This window comes from Chlorocebus sabaeus, chromosome 22 (genome assembly GCF_047675955.1).
Source record: "Chlorocebus sabaeus isolate Y175 chromosome 22, mChlSab1.0.hap1, whole genome shotgun sequence".
Lineage (NCBI taxonomy): Eukaryota > Metazoa > Chordata > Mammalia > Primates > Cercopithecidae > Chlorocebus > Chlorocebus sabaeus.
Genome location: NC_132925.1, coordinates 89466830 through 89485248, shown reverse-complemented (window position 1 = coordinate 89485248; position 18419 = coordinate 89466830). Strand labels below are relative to the sequence as shown.

The 18419-nt window shown below is 55.6% G+C and overlaps 2 protein-coding genes across 4 annotated transcripts; both read right to left on the bottom strand.

Annotated features, from left to right (window-relative positions):
- Nucleotides 1–6008: 6008 nt before the first annotated feature.
- Nucleotides 6009–10944, bottom strand: HYAL2 (hyaluronidase 2). 3 transcript variants are annotated; one of them, XM_007984336.3, is made up of 4 exons: nucleotides 10817–10944; nucleotides 7753–8719; nucleotides 7150–7239; nucleotides 6009–6735 (listed from the first exon to the last, which is right to left on the bottom strand). In XM_007984336.3, the coding sequence occupies exons 2-4, from the start codon at nucleotides 8671–8673 to the stop codon at nucleotides 6325–6327; spliced, it is 1422 nt and encodes a 473-aa protein (XP_007982527.1). In that variant the 5' UTR covers nucleotides 8674–8719; nucleotides 10817–10944; the 3' UTR covers nucleotides 6009–6324. The 3 variants fall into 3 exon arrangements, with proteins under 3 accessions (XP_007982527.1, XP_007982528.1, XP_007982529.1); XM_007984337.3 differs by lacking the exon at nucleotides 10817–10944 and adding an exon at nucleotides 9544–10140; XM_007984338.3 differs by lacking the exon at nucleotides 10817–10944 and adding an exon at nucleotides 9064–9355.
- Nucleotides 10945–13070: 2126 nt separating this feature from the next.
- On the bottom strand, nucleotides 13071–16676 carry TUSC2 (tumor suppressor 2, mitochondrial calcium regulator). Its single transcript, XM_007984339.3, has 3 exons — nucleotides 16391–16676; nucleotides 14499–14619; nucleotides 13071–14338 (listed from the first exon to the last, which is right to left on the bottom strand). Exons 1-3 carry the CDS (start codon nucleotides 16534–16536, stop codon nucleotides 14273–14275), a joined length of 333 nt encoding a protein of 110 aa, XP_007982530.1. The 5' UTR covers nucleotides 16537–16676; the 3' UTR covers nucleotides 13071–14272.
- Nucleotides 16677–18419: the final 1743 nt, after the last annotated feature.

Here is an 18419-nt window from a genome sequence, read left to right as displayed (position 1 = left end):
GTTGGAGGAATCTGTTATTTGACCAAGACTTTGACTGGAATGGTGTGCTTTCATTTAAGGAATCAAACTTAACTTACGGAGCCAATAAAGCCCTTGGGAAAACTGGCCTCCTATTTTGTGTACACAGTCCCTGTACAGGGTTTCTTACCTCTAGTAAGTAAAGAATGTCACTTTCTGGGGCCGGGAGCGGTGGCTCATGCTTGTAATCCCAGCACTTTGGGAGGCCAAAGCGGGCAGATCACCTGAGGTCAGGAGTTCAAGACTAGCCTGGCCAACATGGTGAAACCCCATCTCTACTAAAAATACAAAAAATTATCTGGGCGTGGTAGTGGGTGCCTATAATCTCAGGTACTCGGGAGGCTGAGGCAGTAGAATAGCTTGAACCCTGGAGGCGGAGGTTGCAGTGAGCCGAGATTGCACCATTGCACTCCAGCCTGGGCAACAAGAGTGAATCTCCATCTAAAAAAAAAAAGAAAAAAAAAAAAGGATGTCACTTTCTGACAGGCACAGAGGCCCCAGGTATATCTGTTTACGTTGCAACTTGAAAGGACAGGAAATTCCACCCAACTCATGGGTATTTGATGGCACAAATCCATGGCTGGGCAGGGCTTTAAAAAGTCTTATCTGAGATTCCGCTTATGGAACAAAATAAATTATTCTTGCTGCACTGTATACAAATATTTAGGCCAAGTATAATAAGCAAACAAGTCATATCATGATTTGTCTTTAGTAAAATGGGAAATTGGAGAGAATAAAATTATGTTTCAAAATGAATGTACACCTGTTGTTAGATTCTAGTCTTAACTGTTTTTTTTTTGTTTCCAATTTTTATGATTTTCTACAGTTTGGACTGAATTTTTCTTGGCTACAAGTCTTTAAAATAAAGTTTTCAATTTTTTTCTTTTTTTTTTTCATTTTCCTAATTTGGAGTCACTGAAAACTAAGCTGTGGTTTCTTTTTTTTTTTTTTTTTTGAGGTGGAGTCTCCCTTTGTCACCCAGGCTGGAGTGCAGTGGCGCAATCTCAGCTCACTGCAACCTACGCCTCCTAGGTTCAAGCGATTCTCCTGCCTCAGCCTCCCAAGTAGCTGGGACTACAGGCGTTTGCTACCATGCCTGGCTAATTTTTGTATTTTTAGTAGAGATGGGTTTCACCATATTGACCAGGCTGGTCTTGAACTCCTGACCTTGTGATCCGGCCGCCTCGGCCTCCCAAAGTGCTGGGAGTACAGGCGTAAGCCACCGCACCCGGCCCTAGCTGTGGTTTCTTAAGAGCATGTGAACTAAAGCCAGACAACTTACACTTCAGAAGAAAGTAACAGTAGGCCAGGCGCGGTGGCTCAAGCCTGTAATCCCAGCACTTTGGGAGGCCGAGACGGGCGGATCACAAGGTCAGGAGATCGAGACCAGCCTGACTAACACGGCGAAACCCCGTCTCTACTAAAAAAATACAAAAAACTAGCCGGGCGAGGTGGTGGGCGCCTGTAGTCCCAGCTACTCGGGAGGCTGAGGCAGGAGAATGGCGTAGACCCGGGAAGCGGAGCTTACAGTGAGCTGAGATCCGGCCACTGCACTCCAGCCTGGGTGACAGAGCAAGACTCCGTCTCAAAAAAAAAAAAAAAAAAAAGAAGAAAGTAACAGTAACCTGTTTACATACATAAGCCACTTTCATACCTGCCTACCAGTGTATGGACTACAGAGTAACGTGGCCTATATTTTTCCAGGATTTTTTTTTTGGAGACAGAGTTTCACTCTTGTTGCCCAGGGTGGAGTGCAATGGCAGGATCTCAGCTCGCTGCAACCTCCACTTCCTGGGTTCAAGTGATTCTCCTGTCTCAGCCTCCCGAGTAGCTGGGATTACAGGCATGAGCCACCATGCCCTGCTAGTTTTTTGTATTTTCAGTAGAGATGGAGTTTCTCCATGTTGGTCATGCTGTTCTCGAACCGCCGACCGCAGGTGATCTGCCCGCCTTGGCCTCCCAAATTGCTGGGATTACAGGCATGACCCACCCCGCCAGGCCTTGGATTGTTCTTTTGCTGTTTTTTTTTCTCCCTTCCTCCTCCCTATTTTTCTCTTCACTGCATGAGACTTTACAACCTGCTAAAAATGAGCTTTCAGGACCTACCTATCTAGCAATGAGAGATCAGATGAAACCTGAGACCAGATACTCATTTTCTTGCAAAATGCTTTCTCCAAAAGATTTTTAAAAAGAAAATGGGGTAAATGTGAAAGGAAAGTATCCTGGGCCTCTTCAAGCTAGGAACTGCTCAGGGCAAATCTGCCTCCCATTCTATTAAGGTCATCCTTTTGCTCACAGAGATAGATGCATATTCTGATTGCCTCCTTTGGAAAGACTTACCAGAAACTCAAAAGAATGCAACCATCTGTCTCTCACCTATCTGTGACCTGGAAGCCCCCAGTGCTTTGAGCCTGGGAGCCTTGATTTGAGCAGTCTCCCCCTTTCTTTCTGGAACTAATGTGCTTCTTACATAATGATTAATGTCTCATGTCTCCCTAAAATGTATAAAGCCAAGCTGTGCCCCAACTGCCCTGGGCACTTTGTCGTCAGTACTTCCTGAGGCTGTGTCACCGGCAAGTCCTCAACCTCGGCAAAATAAACTTTCTAAGTTAACTGAGACCTTTCTCAGATTTTCTGGGTTCACAGCTGATTCAGAAGCTGGTTATTGACACCTGCTATGTGCTTGGGCCGAGACTTGCCTGCCAGAGTGGGGTGAAGGAAACACCATGTCCCTGCCCAAGTGAAAGTGCTGCCTGGATCTGAGTCAAGTCTGAGACTGAGCCACTGCAGCCAGGCCACCCCTGGCACGGTGGCCACTGAAGCAGTGAAACTCACAGTTAACTACCATCTGGGCTTGGTCCTCCAGGCTGCCTGGGATAGAAAAGCTGGCAGGGCTGAGGGAAAGAAGGGCCCAGGGTGCTGGGGACAGCATGAGACTTGTACACAGGATCAAGCCCCAGAAGTGGTGGCTGCTGATCCTGTTCAGGAAGCAGGGTCCCAGAGTGATGACCATGTAGGACCAGAGAGCCTGGCACAACTCTTGAGGGCTGAGGGAGCAGAACATCAAGGCAGCCCCCGGCCCCTCTCCTCGAGGATTCATGCCACCTCCTGGTGCCCCCAGAAACCTAGTGCTGCAGTTGGCACGATCCAGGCAACCACCAGGCCAGCATTCTCCAGCTGGCCTCAGTCCAAGGGAGAAGCTCTAATGGTGGAACCACAGGAAGAAGCCGAGGATGCCTGAAACCCTCTTCCACCCCAGGGCCCTGCCCACAGGCCTGCTCCTACTGGGCTGGTCCAGTAGGATTGGTTCAAGTGGTGTGTGTGCGTGCATGTGTCTGGGGCCCATCAGCTTGATGGTCCAGTCCTGCCTGCTGTCTCTGGCTGTGCAACACTTCAGACCTCTGAGCCGCATCACTCCCCATTACTTTACTCCTACCCACTCCCTGTCTTCCCCACAGGACAGTGCTGGCTCTCCCTGAGTTGCACTTTCCCTAGGACTGTCTTTTAGGTCCTCTGGGGGAAGAAATGGAGGTTCATAAAGGTTTATATGGAGGGGGTCACAGCTCGATGGGTACTGGTCACAGCTGTGCAGGAAAGGTCGCAGTTGTGGAGGAGTCACAGCTATTTGGAGAAGGTAACAGTGGTGTGGGGTCACACATGGGAGGGGTTACAGGTATTCAGGGGTCATAGCTAAGTGGGAAAGGTCACAGTGGTGTGGTCTGGATCACCTGTGTGTGTTGGGTGTGGGTGGGGTAGCTCAGAGGTATGCATGGGTCACGTGTGTGGGGGAGGTCACAGGTGCAGGAAGTCACAGGTATGGGGGACAGGCCACAGCTCCTTTCTCCTTTCCTGCTCTCCCTTTGCTGAGCACCATTATCTTATTGTGGCAACTTTTTTTTTTGAGTCAAGAGTCTTGCTCTGTCACCCACGCTGGAGTTCAGTGGCGCAATCTCCGCTCACTGCAACCTCCTGGGGTCAAGTGATTCTTGTGTTTCAGCTGCCCAAGCAGCTGGGACTACAGATGTGCACCACCAAACCCCGCTAATTTTTTTTTTTGAGATGGAGTCTCACTCTGTCGCCTAGGCTGGAGTGCAGTGGCGTGATTTCGGCTCACTGCAACCTCCATCTCCCGGGTTCAAGTGATTCTCCTGCCTCAGCCTCCTGAGTAGCTGGGATTACAAGCAGGCACCACCATACCCGGCCAATTTTTGTATTTTCAGTAGAGATGGGGTTCACCACATTGGTCAGGCCGGTCTCTAATTCCCTGACCTTGTGATCCGCCTGCCTCGGCCTCCCAAAGTGCTGGGATTAGAGGCTGAGCCACTGCGCCCGGCTGTCCAGCTAATTTTTGTATTTTTAGTAGAGGCAGGGTTTCAGCACGTTGGCCAGGTTGGTCTCAAACTCTTGCCCTCAAGTGATCCACCTGCCTCAGCCTCCCAAAGTGCTGGAATTACAGGAGTGAGCCACCGTGCCCGGCCCATCATTTTATTGACCAACACCTGAATCTTCTCTCCAGCCTGGCCTCCCCCACCATGGCCATGAGCACCTGGGACTCCTCTACTTCTGTGTCCACCTCATTCTTCACTGCGTGAATTTACCACATCACCTTTCCAGTGCTACCACCTCACTCTCTCCTCTCCATTCTCTACCCATTAGAGGTGAGGGAAGGATGTCTTTACAGCCTGGGTTGGCACTGACTTGGCCAGGCTTGTTTTTCCCATCTGGCATCTTGGTCTTTGCATCTAGTGTACATCTACCTCTATTTTGTCACTCCCACAAGGACAGGGGTCTGTGTTGGTGTGGTTCACAGATGCATCACAGATGCATCCCCAGCACCTAGCCCAGCACAGGCACACTGCGTGCTCAGCATTTACTGAATGAGTGAGGCAGTCTCCACCATTAGGCGAAGTCAGGCCTGGTGCTGTTCTAGGGCTGTCCCTCCTGCCTCTGTCCACAGCAGCCCCTAGGCCACACCCCAGCTGTGAACTGTTCACCTTCACCCTCTCCAGCTTCCTTTAGCCTCTGCCCAGGATTTGTTCCCGAGCATCGAGCTGCTGCCCTCACCTTTCAGAACCCAATGTGGGAAGCATCTCTAAGGGCACCACCCCTGCTCCCCTGCTGCTGGCTGCCCTGGCCACTCAATGGCTTCTTGAGTCTGTCTCCCTAGAGCCAGAGCCTCCTGAAGCAGGGCTGCATGGTGAGTCATCACGGACATGGGCGGGACCCCAGGTTGGGGGTTGCTGGCTGAGGGGAGGGGCAGAATGCACTCCTGTCAGAGGCAGGGCTAGTGAAGCAGCTCAGAGCTGGTCTGGCAACTCCAGCTGCTCCTTCTTTCCTCAGGGACAATCAGAGACTAGCCATATTCTCTCACAGCCAGGACGGAGCAGACCTTAGAAGATGTTCCTGCTCCCAGGCCCAAGATGCCACCTCCCAGCCCCATCAGGCATCTCCAGAATGGGACAGGGACTGAACCTCAGGATTCAGATCCCAATCCCCTGCCCACCTCCCACCAGATCCGAGGGAGGGCTGTGACCCTGATGAGAGGTGTATGTGGCTGGTGTCTGCTGCCCTTGGGAGCAGGGACTGGAGGAGACACCCTTGCCTGTGGGAACAGCAGGGAAGATCAAACGTTTCTCCCTGGGTTGGCAAGGAGGCTGGCACTGGTCCAGCTAAGACAGGGGCAAGTGGCAGAAACACAATGAGCCCCGTCCCTCACACAAGGCTGGGCCTGACTCCCTTGCAACCAATACGGAGAAAGCAAGATCACTGGTGTTGGGATGGAATGTGGGTCCCCCCACTCCCAGTGACTCATGCTCCAGCAGAACAGCTCCAGAGTGGGCACCTCTGGGCCCCCAGTCTTGGTGAATACATCTTACACGAGAAGTCCCCAGCAGAGGGTTTCATAGAGACAGAGCTGAGCTCAAACCCCATGAGAGATTCTGGAATCTCTCACACACTCTAGCCCACATACAAAATCCAAGCAGAGAAGCAACTGTTTTATGTTTAATTTACAAAAGAGACCCCAAAATAATAATAATAAACTATCCAGGGCAAGAGAGTAGGGTCAGGTCCTCCCTAGCCCAGCTGTACCCTCCTTCCCCTCTGGCAGGGAGAGAAGGGGCCTCCCAGGGGACTTCCCCTCCCCCTTAGAACAGGGGGCTGCGAGCTGGTATGGATGTCCTCCTGGGCTTCGTGGGGGCTCTGCCCACTCCAGACTCCAGTTTGTCCACCCCCTGCAGGATCCTACATGCCTAAGAGAGCCCTTGTGGTAGAGGCCAGCTTGCTGGGCAGCTAGGCAGGAGACCCCTACAAGGTCCAGGTAAAGGCCAGGGCTGCCAGAGCCAGCAGACTGGTGAGGTGGAACCCAGCCCAGGCCTCACTGGCACCCCCAGCTGCCTGCCTATGGTCCCACTGGCATTGCTCACCACTCCAGCCCAAGTAGCACTGGCAGCGGAAGTGTGTCTGCAGGTGGTCAAGGTCGGCCCAGCTGAGCTCCCCGACAGGTCGCAGCTGGGGTTCACCGGGTGCGTGGCTAGGCACTAGGCGGAAGCTGTTGGTGCTGAGATGCAGGAAGGTACTGGCACTGGGGTTGCGGCGCACACAGCGTCCGTGGCCATGGCACTGGGCCCGGCTGCAATATTGGGTGGCCCAGGACACATTGACCACGTAGGGGACCAGCAGCCGTGTCAGGTAATCCTTAAGATACTGGCAGGTCTCCTGGAGGCAGAAGCCAAGGACCACAGGTCAGGGTCAGTGACCTCAGCCCACAGGCCCAGATGGAAACTGTGTCCACACTGTGATGACTATGCCTTATTTTAACTGCACACATTTATACATTCAATCTGCACCTGAGCCACACAGTCCCTGCTCCTGCCGAGAAGTGGGTGGGGGCAGAGACCGGAACCCTGTTGGGCAGATGGGGAAGGGCGGAACTCAACAGCTGTTCAGGAAAGCATTTCCTCTTTCCTGAGAGCAGGGTGGGGGTGACCTCCTTCTCTGTCGTGACCAGGGATGCCTTGGGTGGGAGACAGACAAGGGGACTAGACTAGGATTGCCCACCTGAGATTGGTGGCCAAAGGCGCTCTCTGCCTGTCCTGTAGACTGAGCTCTAGCAGGCTGGGTCTCGCTTACCGTGCTTGTGGTGTACCCTGCGTCGCCCCAGAGGATGACACCAGCCGCGCCCAGGGCTGCACTCTCGCCAATGGTAGAGATGAGGTCCATCTATGCAGGAAAAGGGATGGTCACTGGGGAAGACTGAGACCACAGGATGAGAGGAACAGATGGGGAGGGCAGGCCCCAGCCTGTTTCAACCTACTGAACTCACAGCTCTACCCCCCTTTCACCTCCAGGCAGAGGCTCATCTGTTTCCTTTTTAAATGTTTAAGTCCATTTCCACCCCACTTTTGGGCCTCAGTTTCCCAAGCCAAGGCACACTTGAGCCTAGGTGCAGCTATCAAGATGGATTCCAAAGTTAGAAGGCCTGGGCCCCAGTCCCAGCTCTGCTCTGGATTTGCTGGGAAGCTTTGGGCAAACTTCTCAGCATCTCTGTGCCTCAATTGTTCTCATTTGAAAAATGGGGATAATGATGTCGCCCTTTCAGGTTACAGAGAGAATGATTTGATGGAATGTGGAGCAGCCAATAAACTACAGACATAGTCCTATCGTGGCCCCTGATAACCCAAATGTGCAGTGGATCCTCAAGGAGAAAAAAGGCAGGGCCCTGGAGACACATACCTCACTAAGCCCCGTGAGCCTGCGGCTATAGGTGGGCCGTGTGAAGACGTAGACTGGGAGTGCATGGTTGGCATGGTGGGTTCGAGCCACACGAAGGGCCTCCTGAACACGGAAGCTCACAAAGTTGCGGCCATGGCGGGAGGAAGCAAGTGTCTCGTCCAGGTAGACAGACGGGAAGAGGGCCGTGCTCTCAGCCCACAGCCAGGCCAGCTGGTCATTGCGAGCCACCTCAACATCAGGACAGCGGCCTGTGTAGCTCTCCCAGTTCTGCACATAATCATGATTGTAGCAGTCAGGAAAGAGGTAGAAGCCCCAGAGGTGCCGGGGCCGCACTGCCTTGACATAACGCAGTGTCTCCAGCATGAACTGCTGTGCTGCGAACTCAAACTCATATTGTGCCTGTTTGACTATGCGGTCTGGAGGCCAGTCAGGGTGACGACTGGCCACCAGCTGGCGTGATGACCGGCGGTACACATCTTTGTCCTGCCAGTTGCGTACCCACACAGGTCGCCAGTCCTCCCAGTCGATGACTGCCAGCCCCTCAGACTCCTGTGTCCGAATGTAGTGCTCCACACGTTTCTGCAGCATCTTCCGGTGTGCCCAGAGGCTGACATTCTGTGGCACACCACCATGCACAGACCTTCCCGCGGAATCGAAGCGTGGATACAGGCCTAGACGGTCGCGGTAGAAGATGGTGATATTCTGGTTCACAAAACCCTCATTAGGTGAGGCCTGCACATCAAAGGCATTCAGGTCCAGTGGCACCTTGAGGCGTGGGCCACAGTCCTGTGTGGGCACATCCCACGCTACCACAAAGGGCCGGCCTGTGAAGATGGGTGGTGCTGTGGGCTTGAGCTCCATGGCCCATGCCACCGCCAGCACCAGGGCCAGTGTAACGGCAGGGCCTGGGCCTGCCCGCATGCTGGGGGCTGCAGGAGGTGTCACCTGCCTGGCACCAGCTCAGGAACTGGAAGAAGGGTGGGGGAAAACAAGTCAGTCTAGGGAATCCTCTAAGTGCCCCCCTCAAGCCCATCTATGCTCCCAAAGCCCATGCTGTGTGGGGGCACTGTGCTCATGGCTGTAATAGGTTTGAGAGACCACAGGCCACTGCAGGGCAGGCAAGGCACCCTGGGAACTCACTGCCAGAAACACAGGGTTCCTTCCTGGAGCAGGTAGCCTATGACTCGGGAGAAATCTCTATTAGGTCTGTGACCCTTCTCAGAACTAGATAATCTAGGCTCACCAGAGTGAGCATGTACTGCATACCATCCAGTATATGGTTTCAGAGAACCCTGAACCCCTGATGCCCACCCTGTACACTGTGAAGAACCCTTGATCCAGAGAAACTATAGCATTTGGGTAAAGCAGCGAACAGCTCATTCAGAGGATAGGAAGCTGGAAGGAACGCAGCTGCGAGGCTTCTATCCGTGTAACACCCGCCCGGCAGAAGAGTGAGGCTGTCCGGACTTTCGAGCGCTGACACTCTCCCGGCTTGGAGGAGGCCCCGCGGGGACAAAGGGGCAGCGGACCTCCCACGGCGGCGCCGGCCGACCGGCCCGTCCCTCCACCGCCACCGGGAATGCGCGCGCCCGCCTCCCCCGCCCGGCCGCTCAGGGCTAGAGCGCGCTCCGCCGGGTCTTTGTGCGGGACCCCGCCCCCGCCCCGCACGTGGGGCCAGCGCCGGGTCGGGTGGGGGTGGGGTTTGTGGGACGCCTCTCCGCGAGCGCCCCCGGGGATTCAGACCCCAGCCCAAGGGGAGAGAGCCGCCAGGTTTGCACCGCCCGCCCTCACCTCGCGCGGGGCGCCACCGGGACCCGCGCCAGGGACACCGCCATCCCGGGCCCAGCCCAGCCCTCTCCGGCCGTTCGCCCAGGCGCGGCCCCGGCTCAGCGCCTCTGCTGGCTCCGCCCCTAGGCCCGCTGGCCCTTTAAGACTCCAGTGCGGAGGTGGGCCGGGGACTGGACTTGCGGCCGAGGCGGGAAGGTGTGTTTCACCTTTCTCGGTGCCGGTGCCGCGTTTCGGGCTCGAAGATCCCCAGGTCCTCTGCAGAGGAACGTAGCCACCCATCTGGGACCCTAATGCCCCTCTGAGCAGGGTTTTCTCTGGGGGTCTCAGCCACGAGCGTAAGTCAGCCTGAAATGTTCCCCCTGCAGCCCAAGGCTGGTGGTTCAGTCCTACCCACTCCGCGGCGCCGCCAGCCCCTTAAAGAGACAGTGTGAGGGACGGGGCAGGGGGACGGGGAGAAAGGTGGGGGAAATGGGAGGAGGCGTTGTCCCGCTCGACCATCAGGAGGTGCTGCTGTACTCCGAGGTTGGCGGGGGGGCAGCAGCAGATCTGGCTCTGCACCCCCGAACGTAGACGCCAGCCATGGGGCCCCTTTGTGTGGAAAAAGGGACTTGACCTGAGGCGACCTCTGGTCTCCTGGACAGTAATGCCCCGCCTCCCACGAATCAGGGGCCCCCTTGTCAGGTCCGCGGTGTAAAGGGAGGCCCCGCCCCCTGCAAGACTGAAGGAGGGGGCCAAGCACCGCTTCTTAGCACGCCGGGGAAGGGCCGAGGCAGTCGTTATCCTGGCAACCCGGCTCTAGGTCGCGGCGTGGCTAGTAGGGGTTGGGGCAGGGAAGCTCAGAGGGGTCTAGGAAGTTGGCCGCCCCCTCTCCCTGACTCGCATCAGGGAGGGCCAGTCATCCCTGGGATCCCGTCCTTTTCTGCCCAGGTCCTTTGGGAGCCCGGCTCCCTCTCAACCCCGAGGAGGTCCCCATCCCCTGCAGCAGTTTCTGGTTGTACCTCCAAGAAAGCCAGCAAGAGGGGTCTCCCAGGGCCTCCATCCCGTATCCAGCGACCCCTACGCTCCACCGGCCCCTCCCGGTGGGGGGCAGGCTTAGAGCTGGACCCTGGCGAGCCCCGTGCGAAACCACATCGGCTCTTCCTACGTCCGCTCCCCAGTGCGAGACTCAGCTCCCCAAAGGGCCCACGTCTGCGCCACCAGCCCCTAACCCTCCCAGGCGCCAGGAGAGGGAGGGAGTGCTGTGGGGGTGCAGACCAGCCGTCTGCGCTGGGCTCACCTGTGTGGGAGTCCGTCGGCCCAGTCGGTCGGCGGCCTCCCTCCTTCCTGGGGTGAGCCTCTCCAGCTAGGCTACTTGCGCTAGTTGCTGCCCGTTGGGCAGCCCGTCGAGGACTTGATAAACCCCATTCCCTCCCATCCGCTCCCGCCTCCCATCCCAGCCCTTTCTCCTCACTTCCTGCTGCCCCCTGAGAGGAAAGGGCCAGGAACAGGCGCGGGGGAGGAGATCGCCTTGACCCTGTTTCCCTCCAGAATGCCCTGCTGGCTGGCTGCCATCCCCACCCTTCCCCAGTAGGATCTGGTCCCACTAGCTGCGCCAGGTGACAGGAAGGCTATGGGCTCAGGATCAGGTGCCAATCTCCCCCACACCCACAGCTTCCAACACTAGGGAACCTCTTCACTCCTTCCCTAGGGTTGGGGCCCATCCTCAAATCCAGTAGGGTGTGAGAGGATGGGGTCAGGTGGTGGTGCTTTTGAGAGTCAAAATACTTGGGGTTGTTCAGCTGAGGGTCCCCCAGAGCAGGTGCCAAAGAAGGGAACTAGCCTTGGGAGGAGGGTCGGGGGGACTTCCAGTAGCTGAGTCCATTTTTTTCCACTGAGAGCTTCCGCATCCTGTGTGACAGGACAATGTGTTGGTGTGACTGTGTGGGTTGGGAAGGAGGGGACCAGCTGGGAGGGTTCTGCCGAGTGCTTTCCTGCTGGAGTTCATCCCTGGGTGTATTTCAGAGTTCACTACACAGAGTAGGGGACTCCTTACAACATGGATGAGGAAAGGGGTATATTCCTCTGGGAGGGGTATTGGTGTGGCTGGCCCTAGGGAGGACTGCAGCGAGGTTCCAGCAGACCTCTCCAGGGGTGCAGACAAATCTACCTACCCTCAAATCACCCAGAGCCAACCCCTCAGCAACCCAATGGCCCAATGCCCAGGAGCCTCTCCCGCAACAGAAGGCTGTGTGAGGGTTAGGTGAATGCCCTGGAGTCTGGCCCTGAGGACCAAGGAGTCCATGACATGGTAGGGGAAGGTGCAGTGTCCCTGTACTACTGTGCTGGCTTCACAGGGGTCAGAGGCCTTGGAAGCTCCATGGGTGGGGACCCCTGGGGAAACAAAGGCTAGGCCAGACTGTCCCAGGGCAGGGACACTTCCTTAGGCAGTCAGCAGGAAGGAAGTGAGCACAGCCCAGTGGGAGAGAGTGGGGAAGTGCTGCCTGACCTCCATTGTTTCCAGTGTTGGGGTCAGCTGGGCAGGCCCAGCACAGGGAGTTCCCCCAGGCTGGGACAGTGGTGGTAGGAGATAGGATGCTATCTGGCATGGGAGAGCCCTGGGCCTTGAACAGCCAGTAGAGGGGGACCATGGAGGATGACAGGGCCTCATGTTTGGCATCCTATGGGGGGTATGGGGAGGCACCCCACAGAACTGCAAGTCCAGGCTGGATATGGGGATCCTGCTCTAGGCTTGACAAATTCAAACCTCCAAAAGACTGGCAGACCAACTCCCTATAGTCAGAAGCCTGTCCCTGAACTCTCTCCTCTCTAACTGGGAATTGGACTGATAGTCAAAGGCTAAGCCTAGCAGAGAATCTGCGTCATAGAAGCCCCTGAGAAGTGCAGGCAGAATGACCACAGTGGGCAGGCTGCAGGTGGTGACAAGATGGGGGCAACAGAGAGCAGGGGCAATACTGGTGGGCTGAGCCTTGCTTGCTGAAACATAAGACTGAGCTCATTCTCCCATGGTGTCCACAGGCAGGCCTCAGAGAAGGCACATGAATTTGGGTTGCTGAGCCTGGCAGTAGGCCAAGGGTGTAGGGACACCTATCTGGCTGCTGTCCATTAAAGTTGGGCTTTTGAGGTCCATGGGGGTCAGGCCATGACCCCACTTAGGGTCAGCTGGCAATTCTGCAGCTAACACAGATATTCCAGAACTATCTGGGGTCACACTCTCTCACCTTAGGTCAGGCAGGTAGGGCCAATCCTCAGTGAAGTATCCCAGGGCCTTCTGATTCCAAGGGTCACCACCACATGGATCACAACAGTGAGTGAGTGCCCTCCCACCCTGCAGGAGGCCTGCAGTGAGGTCTGTGTGAACACACAGCCACCTGCTGGCCACAGCTGGGATGGCCAAAGGCTGAGCTCAGACTTACCCTTGGGCTTTGCTGGTCATAGGGGGCCTGCCAGAGTCCTGTGCCAGGCCTACCTATTGAGCCCAGGTGGTAGTCTAGACACTGGGTGTCACAGCCCCACAGGATGCCACTCTCATGTGCAGGATCTACAAATCATTTTATTGAAATTGAACAAATAACACAACAGTCTTCCTAGGCTGGGGGCCATCTTCCCCAAGCCACTTCCCACATTCTAGAAGCACAGAGCTTGCACAGTACTTAAAAAAAAAAGTCACCTCTATATAGAAATCAGACTCTGCCACGACATCATCATGGACTATTTACAAACCTTCACATTATAAGTATTCCTTTTATGGTTTTTCTCTCCTTTCTTTCCCTACCCAGGGGCTCTAGTACTTTCCCTTGACTGATCCTGAAGGGGTGGCGGTTACTGTAAGGGAGGGGGTGGTAGGCTACTCATAACTACTGGCACCAGCCTTAGGGTGTTGTCCCTTACCACAAGGTGGTGAACAGTCCCCTCCCAATTGGAGGTGTGGAGGATTTGGTGCAAAGCCATGGGGATTAGACAGAATAGGTGGGTTGGAATAACTCCCCATAGGCACAAGCATCCGCAGCATGTCCTGACCCCTCTCAATTCCTCAACTGGGTGTTTGGGGTGGCGGGGGAACAGTTAGTTGCAGTAGGGGGATCAGCCCAGCCCTGGGTAGAGGGAGAAGCCCCCACCCAGTCCCTACTCCTATCAATAGCCAGCAAACTGTCCATCCATCTGAAGGCGGGAACAAATGGCAGGTAGGTTGGAAGAATCAGGCTGGCACTGCCCCCAGCCTCTGTCCAACACAGGAGGAATCGAGGTAGCAAACGGCTGAAATGCTCTGACTAGGGGTTAAAAGAGAAGTGAAGGAAAGGAAGTTCCTACTTGTATACAGTGCCCACAGCCTAGGGGCTGGAAGAAGGCATACCTTGCTTGTAAAGTGCTGTAGCCTCTAGCAGGGCTAGGCCCCAGGCAAACTTGGAAGAAGGCAGACCAGGCAAGGAACCAGGTAACGGGCATTCCTGACTGTTATATGCCCTGCCGTGCTTCTTGCAGGGGTGGCTGGGGAGAGTGGGGTGCTAACTCTGCCATTAGCCTTCACCACCCACCAACCACCTCTTGTCCATACAAAAACCAACACCCAACTAATATTGCGGGACTGACCCGCTCACAGCTGAAGGTTATGGGCCAATGGAGTTTATTCAGGGTTGTGGCCCCAGCCTGGGCTCCTCAATGGAAGTCACACCTTGATTGAGCCTGGGAGTTTCTTGCTGGGGCAGGGGGTGCTTCCGTCTGCCACCTCCCAGGGTCACACCTCATAGAGGATCACAGGGAAATCCACGTGGATGCGGGGGGGATCCAGCTTCACGATGCCCTGCCGTGGAAACAGAGGCTAGTGAGGGTCAGCGCAGGGCCTCTACTTCAGGAAGCTTCCTTGTTCCTCCCAGATCCCCCCCCACCATGACAACAGATCCCATCTGGGTCTACCTCCATACGCTTACTGTAGGCTCTGTGACCACTGCCCAGCCCCTCACCTGAGGAATCAGATTCTTATGCACTCGCCTCAGCTTGGCCCGCTTTTGCCCGTTCTTGGTGACGATTGTCTCCTCATAGAACTCGTGAGCGAGATCCCCATCCTCATCATAGAACATAGAGCTGCGCAGAGGGAGAGGGGAACAGGCTGGGTTGGAGCCCCACACCTAGGCATGGCAAATGTCGCAGGCCACAGGGAAGTCTGTGGTCTTCCTAACCCAAGTGGGAAGAAAAGAGGATAATATGCCTGGAGAATCCTTTTTTAAAAAAATTTTTGCCGGGTGCGGTGGCTCACTCCTGTAATCCCAGCACTTTGGGAGGCTGAAGCAGGTGGATCACGAGGTCAGCAGATCGAGACCATCCTGGCTAACACAGTGAAACCCCGTCTCTACTAAAAATAACAAAAATTAGCAGGTCGTGATGGTGGGCGCCTGTAGTCTCAGCTACTTGGGAAGCTGAGGCAGGAGAATGGCGTGAACCCGGGAGGCGGAGCTTGCAGCGAGCTGAGATCGCGTCACGGCACTCCAGCCTGGGCGACAGAGTGAGACTCCGTCTCAAAAAAAAAAAAAAAAAAATTTTTTCTGGAGACAGTCTCACTCTGTCGCCCAGGCTGGAGTGCCGTGGCGCGATCTCAGCTCGCTGCAACCTCTGCCTCCCGGGTCCAAGCAACACTCATGCCTCAGCCTCCCAAGTAGCTGGGACTACAGGCACGCACCACCACCCTGCTAATTTTTTGTATTTTAGTAGAGACAGGGTTTTACCATGTTGCTCTGGCTGGTGTCGAACTCAAGAACTCAGGCAATCCACCCGCATTGACCTCCCAAAGTGCTAGGATTACAAGCGTGAGCCACCATGCCTGGCATGCCTGGAGAATCCTTTGCCTGAGGTTTGGGGTCTACTAGAAGAAACTGGAAAGAGAGGTGATGGGTGGGCAGTGCTACTATGTCAGACCCCCAAGAAGAGAGGCCACACCAGAGCACACCATCCAGGCAGCCACTAAGGCCAGTTCTCATCATTGATTTGTTCAGCAAGGGCATCCATTCTAATATCAGACCTTTGCCCTCACCCAGGACTTCTAGAGTGGGCAGGGTGGTGGCCTGGGCATGCTGGTCTCACTGCAGAAGATGCTGCTGGCCCAGTGTCAAAGACTGAAATAGCAAATGCCTAAGCTAGGAAGGAGCCCAAAAGAATGAAGGCTGTGTCTCCCCTGACCCCACACCCCAGGTAGCTGGTGAATTGCCACTGTTGGGTCTTCCTAGTGTCTACAGCCAAATCTCCAGCACGGGGAGCGCCCACGTCCAGGAGCCCACTACAGCCAAGCCAATCTGGTACTCTTGTCCGGGCCTCTGGGAGACTGGGGTGGGGATTGGGTGGGTAGGTCAGCGCTCTGGATCTGGAGAACATAACTGGGTGAGGATCTTTTTTCCTCAGCCTCACCCCCAGTACTGGGGCCTATCCCTGCTTTCCCAGCCACTACTCTGAGAGGTTCAGTCCCACTACTGTCAGGAAAAACAGCCTAAACAGAGGGTCATTATCCCCTTGGAATAATTGGGGGGAAAGGGAGGCTAGGAGCCTTCAGTATGCAGGCTGAGACGGAAGGGATGAAAGGAAGAGATCCTGAGGTCTTATGGAGGCCCTAGCTTAGCTTTACCGTGCGGAAGGTCTGCCCAGTGACAAGCCTCAGGCCCACTCTTCCCTAGGGAGACTTCCAGAGTGGCCAGGCCGCCAGGAGACCACTACCCGGCTTTCTCCACCCCTAGCTCCAATGGGGCTCAAAATATGGGGGTCGTCCTGGCTTGGCTGTAGTGGGGTACGGCGGTGGAAGTTCCCCCGTGGCGCGGGACGCCTGGCCGCCTGCCTGTTCCCCCCGCCAGGGTGGAACCCATGCCCTTACCCGCGGCGCGTGAATACGAAGGGGGGCACAGCTCGGCCCCGAGGCCGCACCAAAGCTTGCTCAGCTCCTGCTGCCTCTGAGCCGCCGCCTCCGGCCGCCGAGGCGAAGGGCCACAGGCCCCGAGCTTTGGACCCGCTGGCGCCCATGTCAGGGCCGCCGGCGCATGGCGGGCCCCGCGGCCGCTCTGCTCACAGCGCAATCCACTCCACCATAACCTGCCCTAGTCGCTGCTCGCAGGTGCCGCCGCCGCCGCCGCCTTCCGCAGGCTCTGCTGTCTCCACGGAAACCTCACTTCCGCTTCCGCACGCTGCCCCCTCTGATTGGCTGTTGCTCAAGGCGTGGGGACGGGACCAATGGGCGCCCTTAGATGCTGGGCATCCCAGCATGCGTTACGAGATCTCGGGTCCCAGCAAGCCGTGATCTGACCAGCTGTGACAGTTCCCACGGAGGAAAGTGGTGGCCGTGAGTCCTCCCGCTCTCTTGGGTGTATTTGGAGGCTCCGACGTCCCCCAACACCTGAGTTCAGGCCTAGCAGGCCTTCTCAACCACCAATCCTCAACCAGCACTTCAGGGCCTAAGGCCAGACCGCTGGGTGCCCATCTGGCTTCTATTTTCACAGCTGTATTTTTGCGATTGCCACGCTTATGTGAACCAATAAAGTTGAAGGAAAATTAAGGAACTGGCCAGATTCACATAGTTATATTCAAGTGTGAAGAACTTCGAATTCAGAGTTTTCAAACCCAGCAGAGTCCATGCTTTAATGAAAGCAAGAATTGTTAACAGCTATACCCTCAGTGCCATGAGCAGTGTCTGGTCCACGGTGGCAGCTCAGTATTTGGTGAAGGGGTTATGTCACACCTTCTCCCAGAGCGTGGTGTGTGTGTGTGTTGAAGGGATGGTTTCTCGGTTGTTTTTTTGTTTGTTTTGTTTTTTTGAGATGGAGTTTCACTCTTGTTGCCCAGGATAATGTGCAGTGGCACGATCTCGGCTCGCTGCAGCTTCCGCCTCCAGGGTTCAAGCGATTCTCCTGCCTCAGCCTCCCGAATAGCTGGGATTACAGGCATTCACCACCATGCCTGGCTTTTTTTTTTTTTTTTTTTTTGACGGAGTCTCGCTCTGTCGCCCGGGCTGGAGTGCAGTGACCGGATCTCAGCTCACTGCAAGCTCCGCCTCCCGGGTTTACGCCATTCTCCCGCCTCAGCCTCCAGAGTAGCTGGGACTACAGGCGCCCGCCACCTCGCCCGGCTAGTTTTTTGTATTTTTTTTTAGTAGAGACGGGGTTTCACCGTGTTAGCCAGGATGATCTCGATCTCCTGACCTCGTGATCCGCCCGTCTCGGCCTCCCAAAGTGCTGGGATTACAGGCTTGAGGCACTGCACCCGGCCGCCTGGATAATTTTTAAAAAAATTTTTAGTAGAGACAGGTTTCACCATGCTGGTCAGGCCGTCTTGAACCCCCAACCTCAGGTGATCCACCCGCCTTGGCCTCCCAAAGTGCTGGGATTACAGGCGTGAGCCACTGCGCCCGGCTTTTTTTTTTTTTTTGAGACGGAGTCTTGCTCTATCTGAGTGCAGTGGTGTCATCTCCACGCACTGCAACCTCTGCCTGCCGGGTTCAAGTGATTCTCCTGCCTCAGCTTCCTGAGTAGCTGGGACTGGAGGTGCCCACCACCACGCCCAGCTAAATCTTCTTTTGTATTTTTGGTAGAGATGGGGTTTCGCCATGTTGGCCAGGCTTGCCTTGAACTGCTGGCCTCAAGTGATCCACCCGCCTAGCCCACCCAAAGTGTTGGGATTACAGGCGTGAGCCACCATGCCTGGCCAGTTTCCCTGAGTTCTAACTGCAGTCCATTCTTGTCTCCACCACAACCTGAGCCCCAGGGAGCTGAGTGATGACTGAGTATATATGCATACTTCATCTGCTTCACAGACTGGTCCATGGTGACTTTGCAAGACACCTGTGAGCCTATCCATCACCCTTGGCAACTTCCGGCACCATGAGGGGCAACTGCAGCTCTCCACCTATAATA

What these genes read in the sequence shown, in the direction of transcription:
- HYAL2 (XM_007984336.3), bottom strand. Translation starts at nt 8,673, where the DNA reads ATGCGGGCAGGCCCAGGCCCTGCCGTTACACTGGCCCTGGTGCTGGCG. An exon ending in GGCTCACGGGGCTTAGTGAG is followed by an intron (nt 7,240 to 7,752) that starts GTATGTGTCTCC and finishes TTTCCTGCATAG; the next exon opens with ATGGACCTCATCTCTACCAT. An exon ending in CAGGGTACACCACAAGCACG is followed by an intron (nt 6,736 to 7,149) that starts GTAAGCGAGACC and finishes TTCTGCCTCCAG; the next exon opens with GAGACCTGCCAGTATCTTAA.
- TUSC2 (XM_007984339.3), bottom strand. Translation starts at nt 16,536, where the DNA reads ATGGGCGCCAGCGGGTCCAAAGCTCGGGGCCTGTGGCCCTTCGCCTCG. An exon ending in TTCGTATTCACGCGCCGCGG is followed by an intron (nt 14,620 to 16,390) that starts GTAAGGGCATGG and finishes CCCTCTGCGCAG; the next exon opens with CTCTATGTTCTATGATGAGG. An exon ending in ATAAGAATCTGATTCCTCAG is followed by an intron (nt 14,339 to 14,498) that starts GTGAGGGGCTGG and finishes TTTCCACGGCAG; the next exon opens with GGCATCGTGAAGCTGGATCC.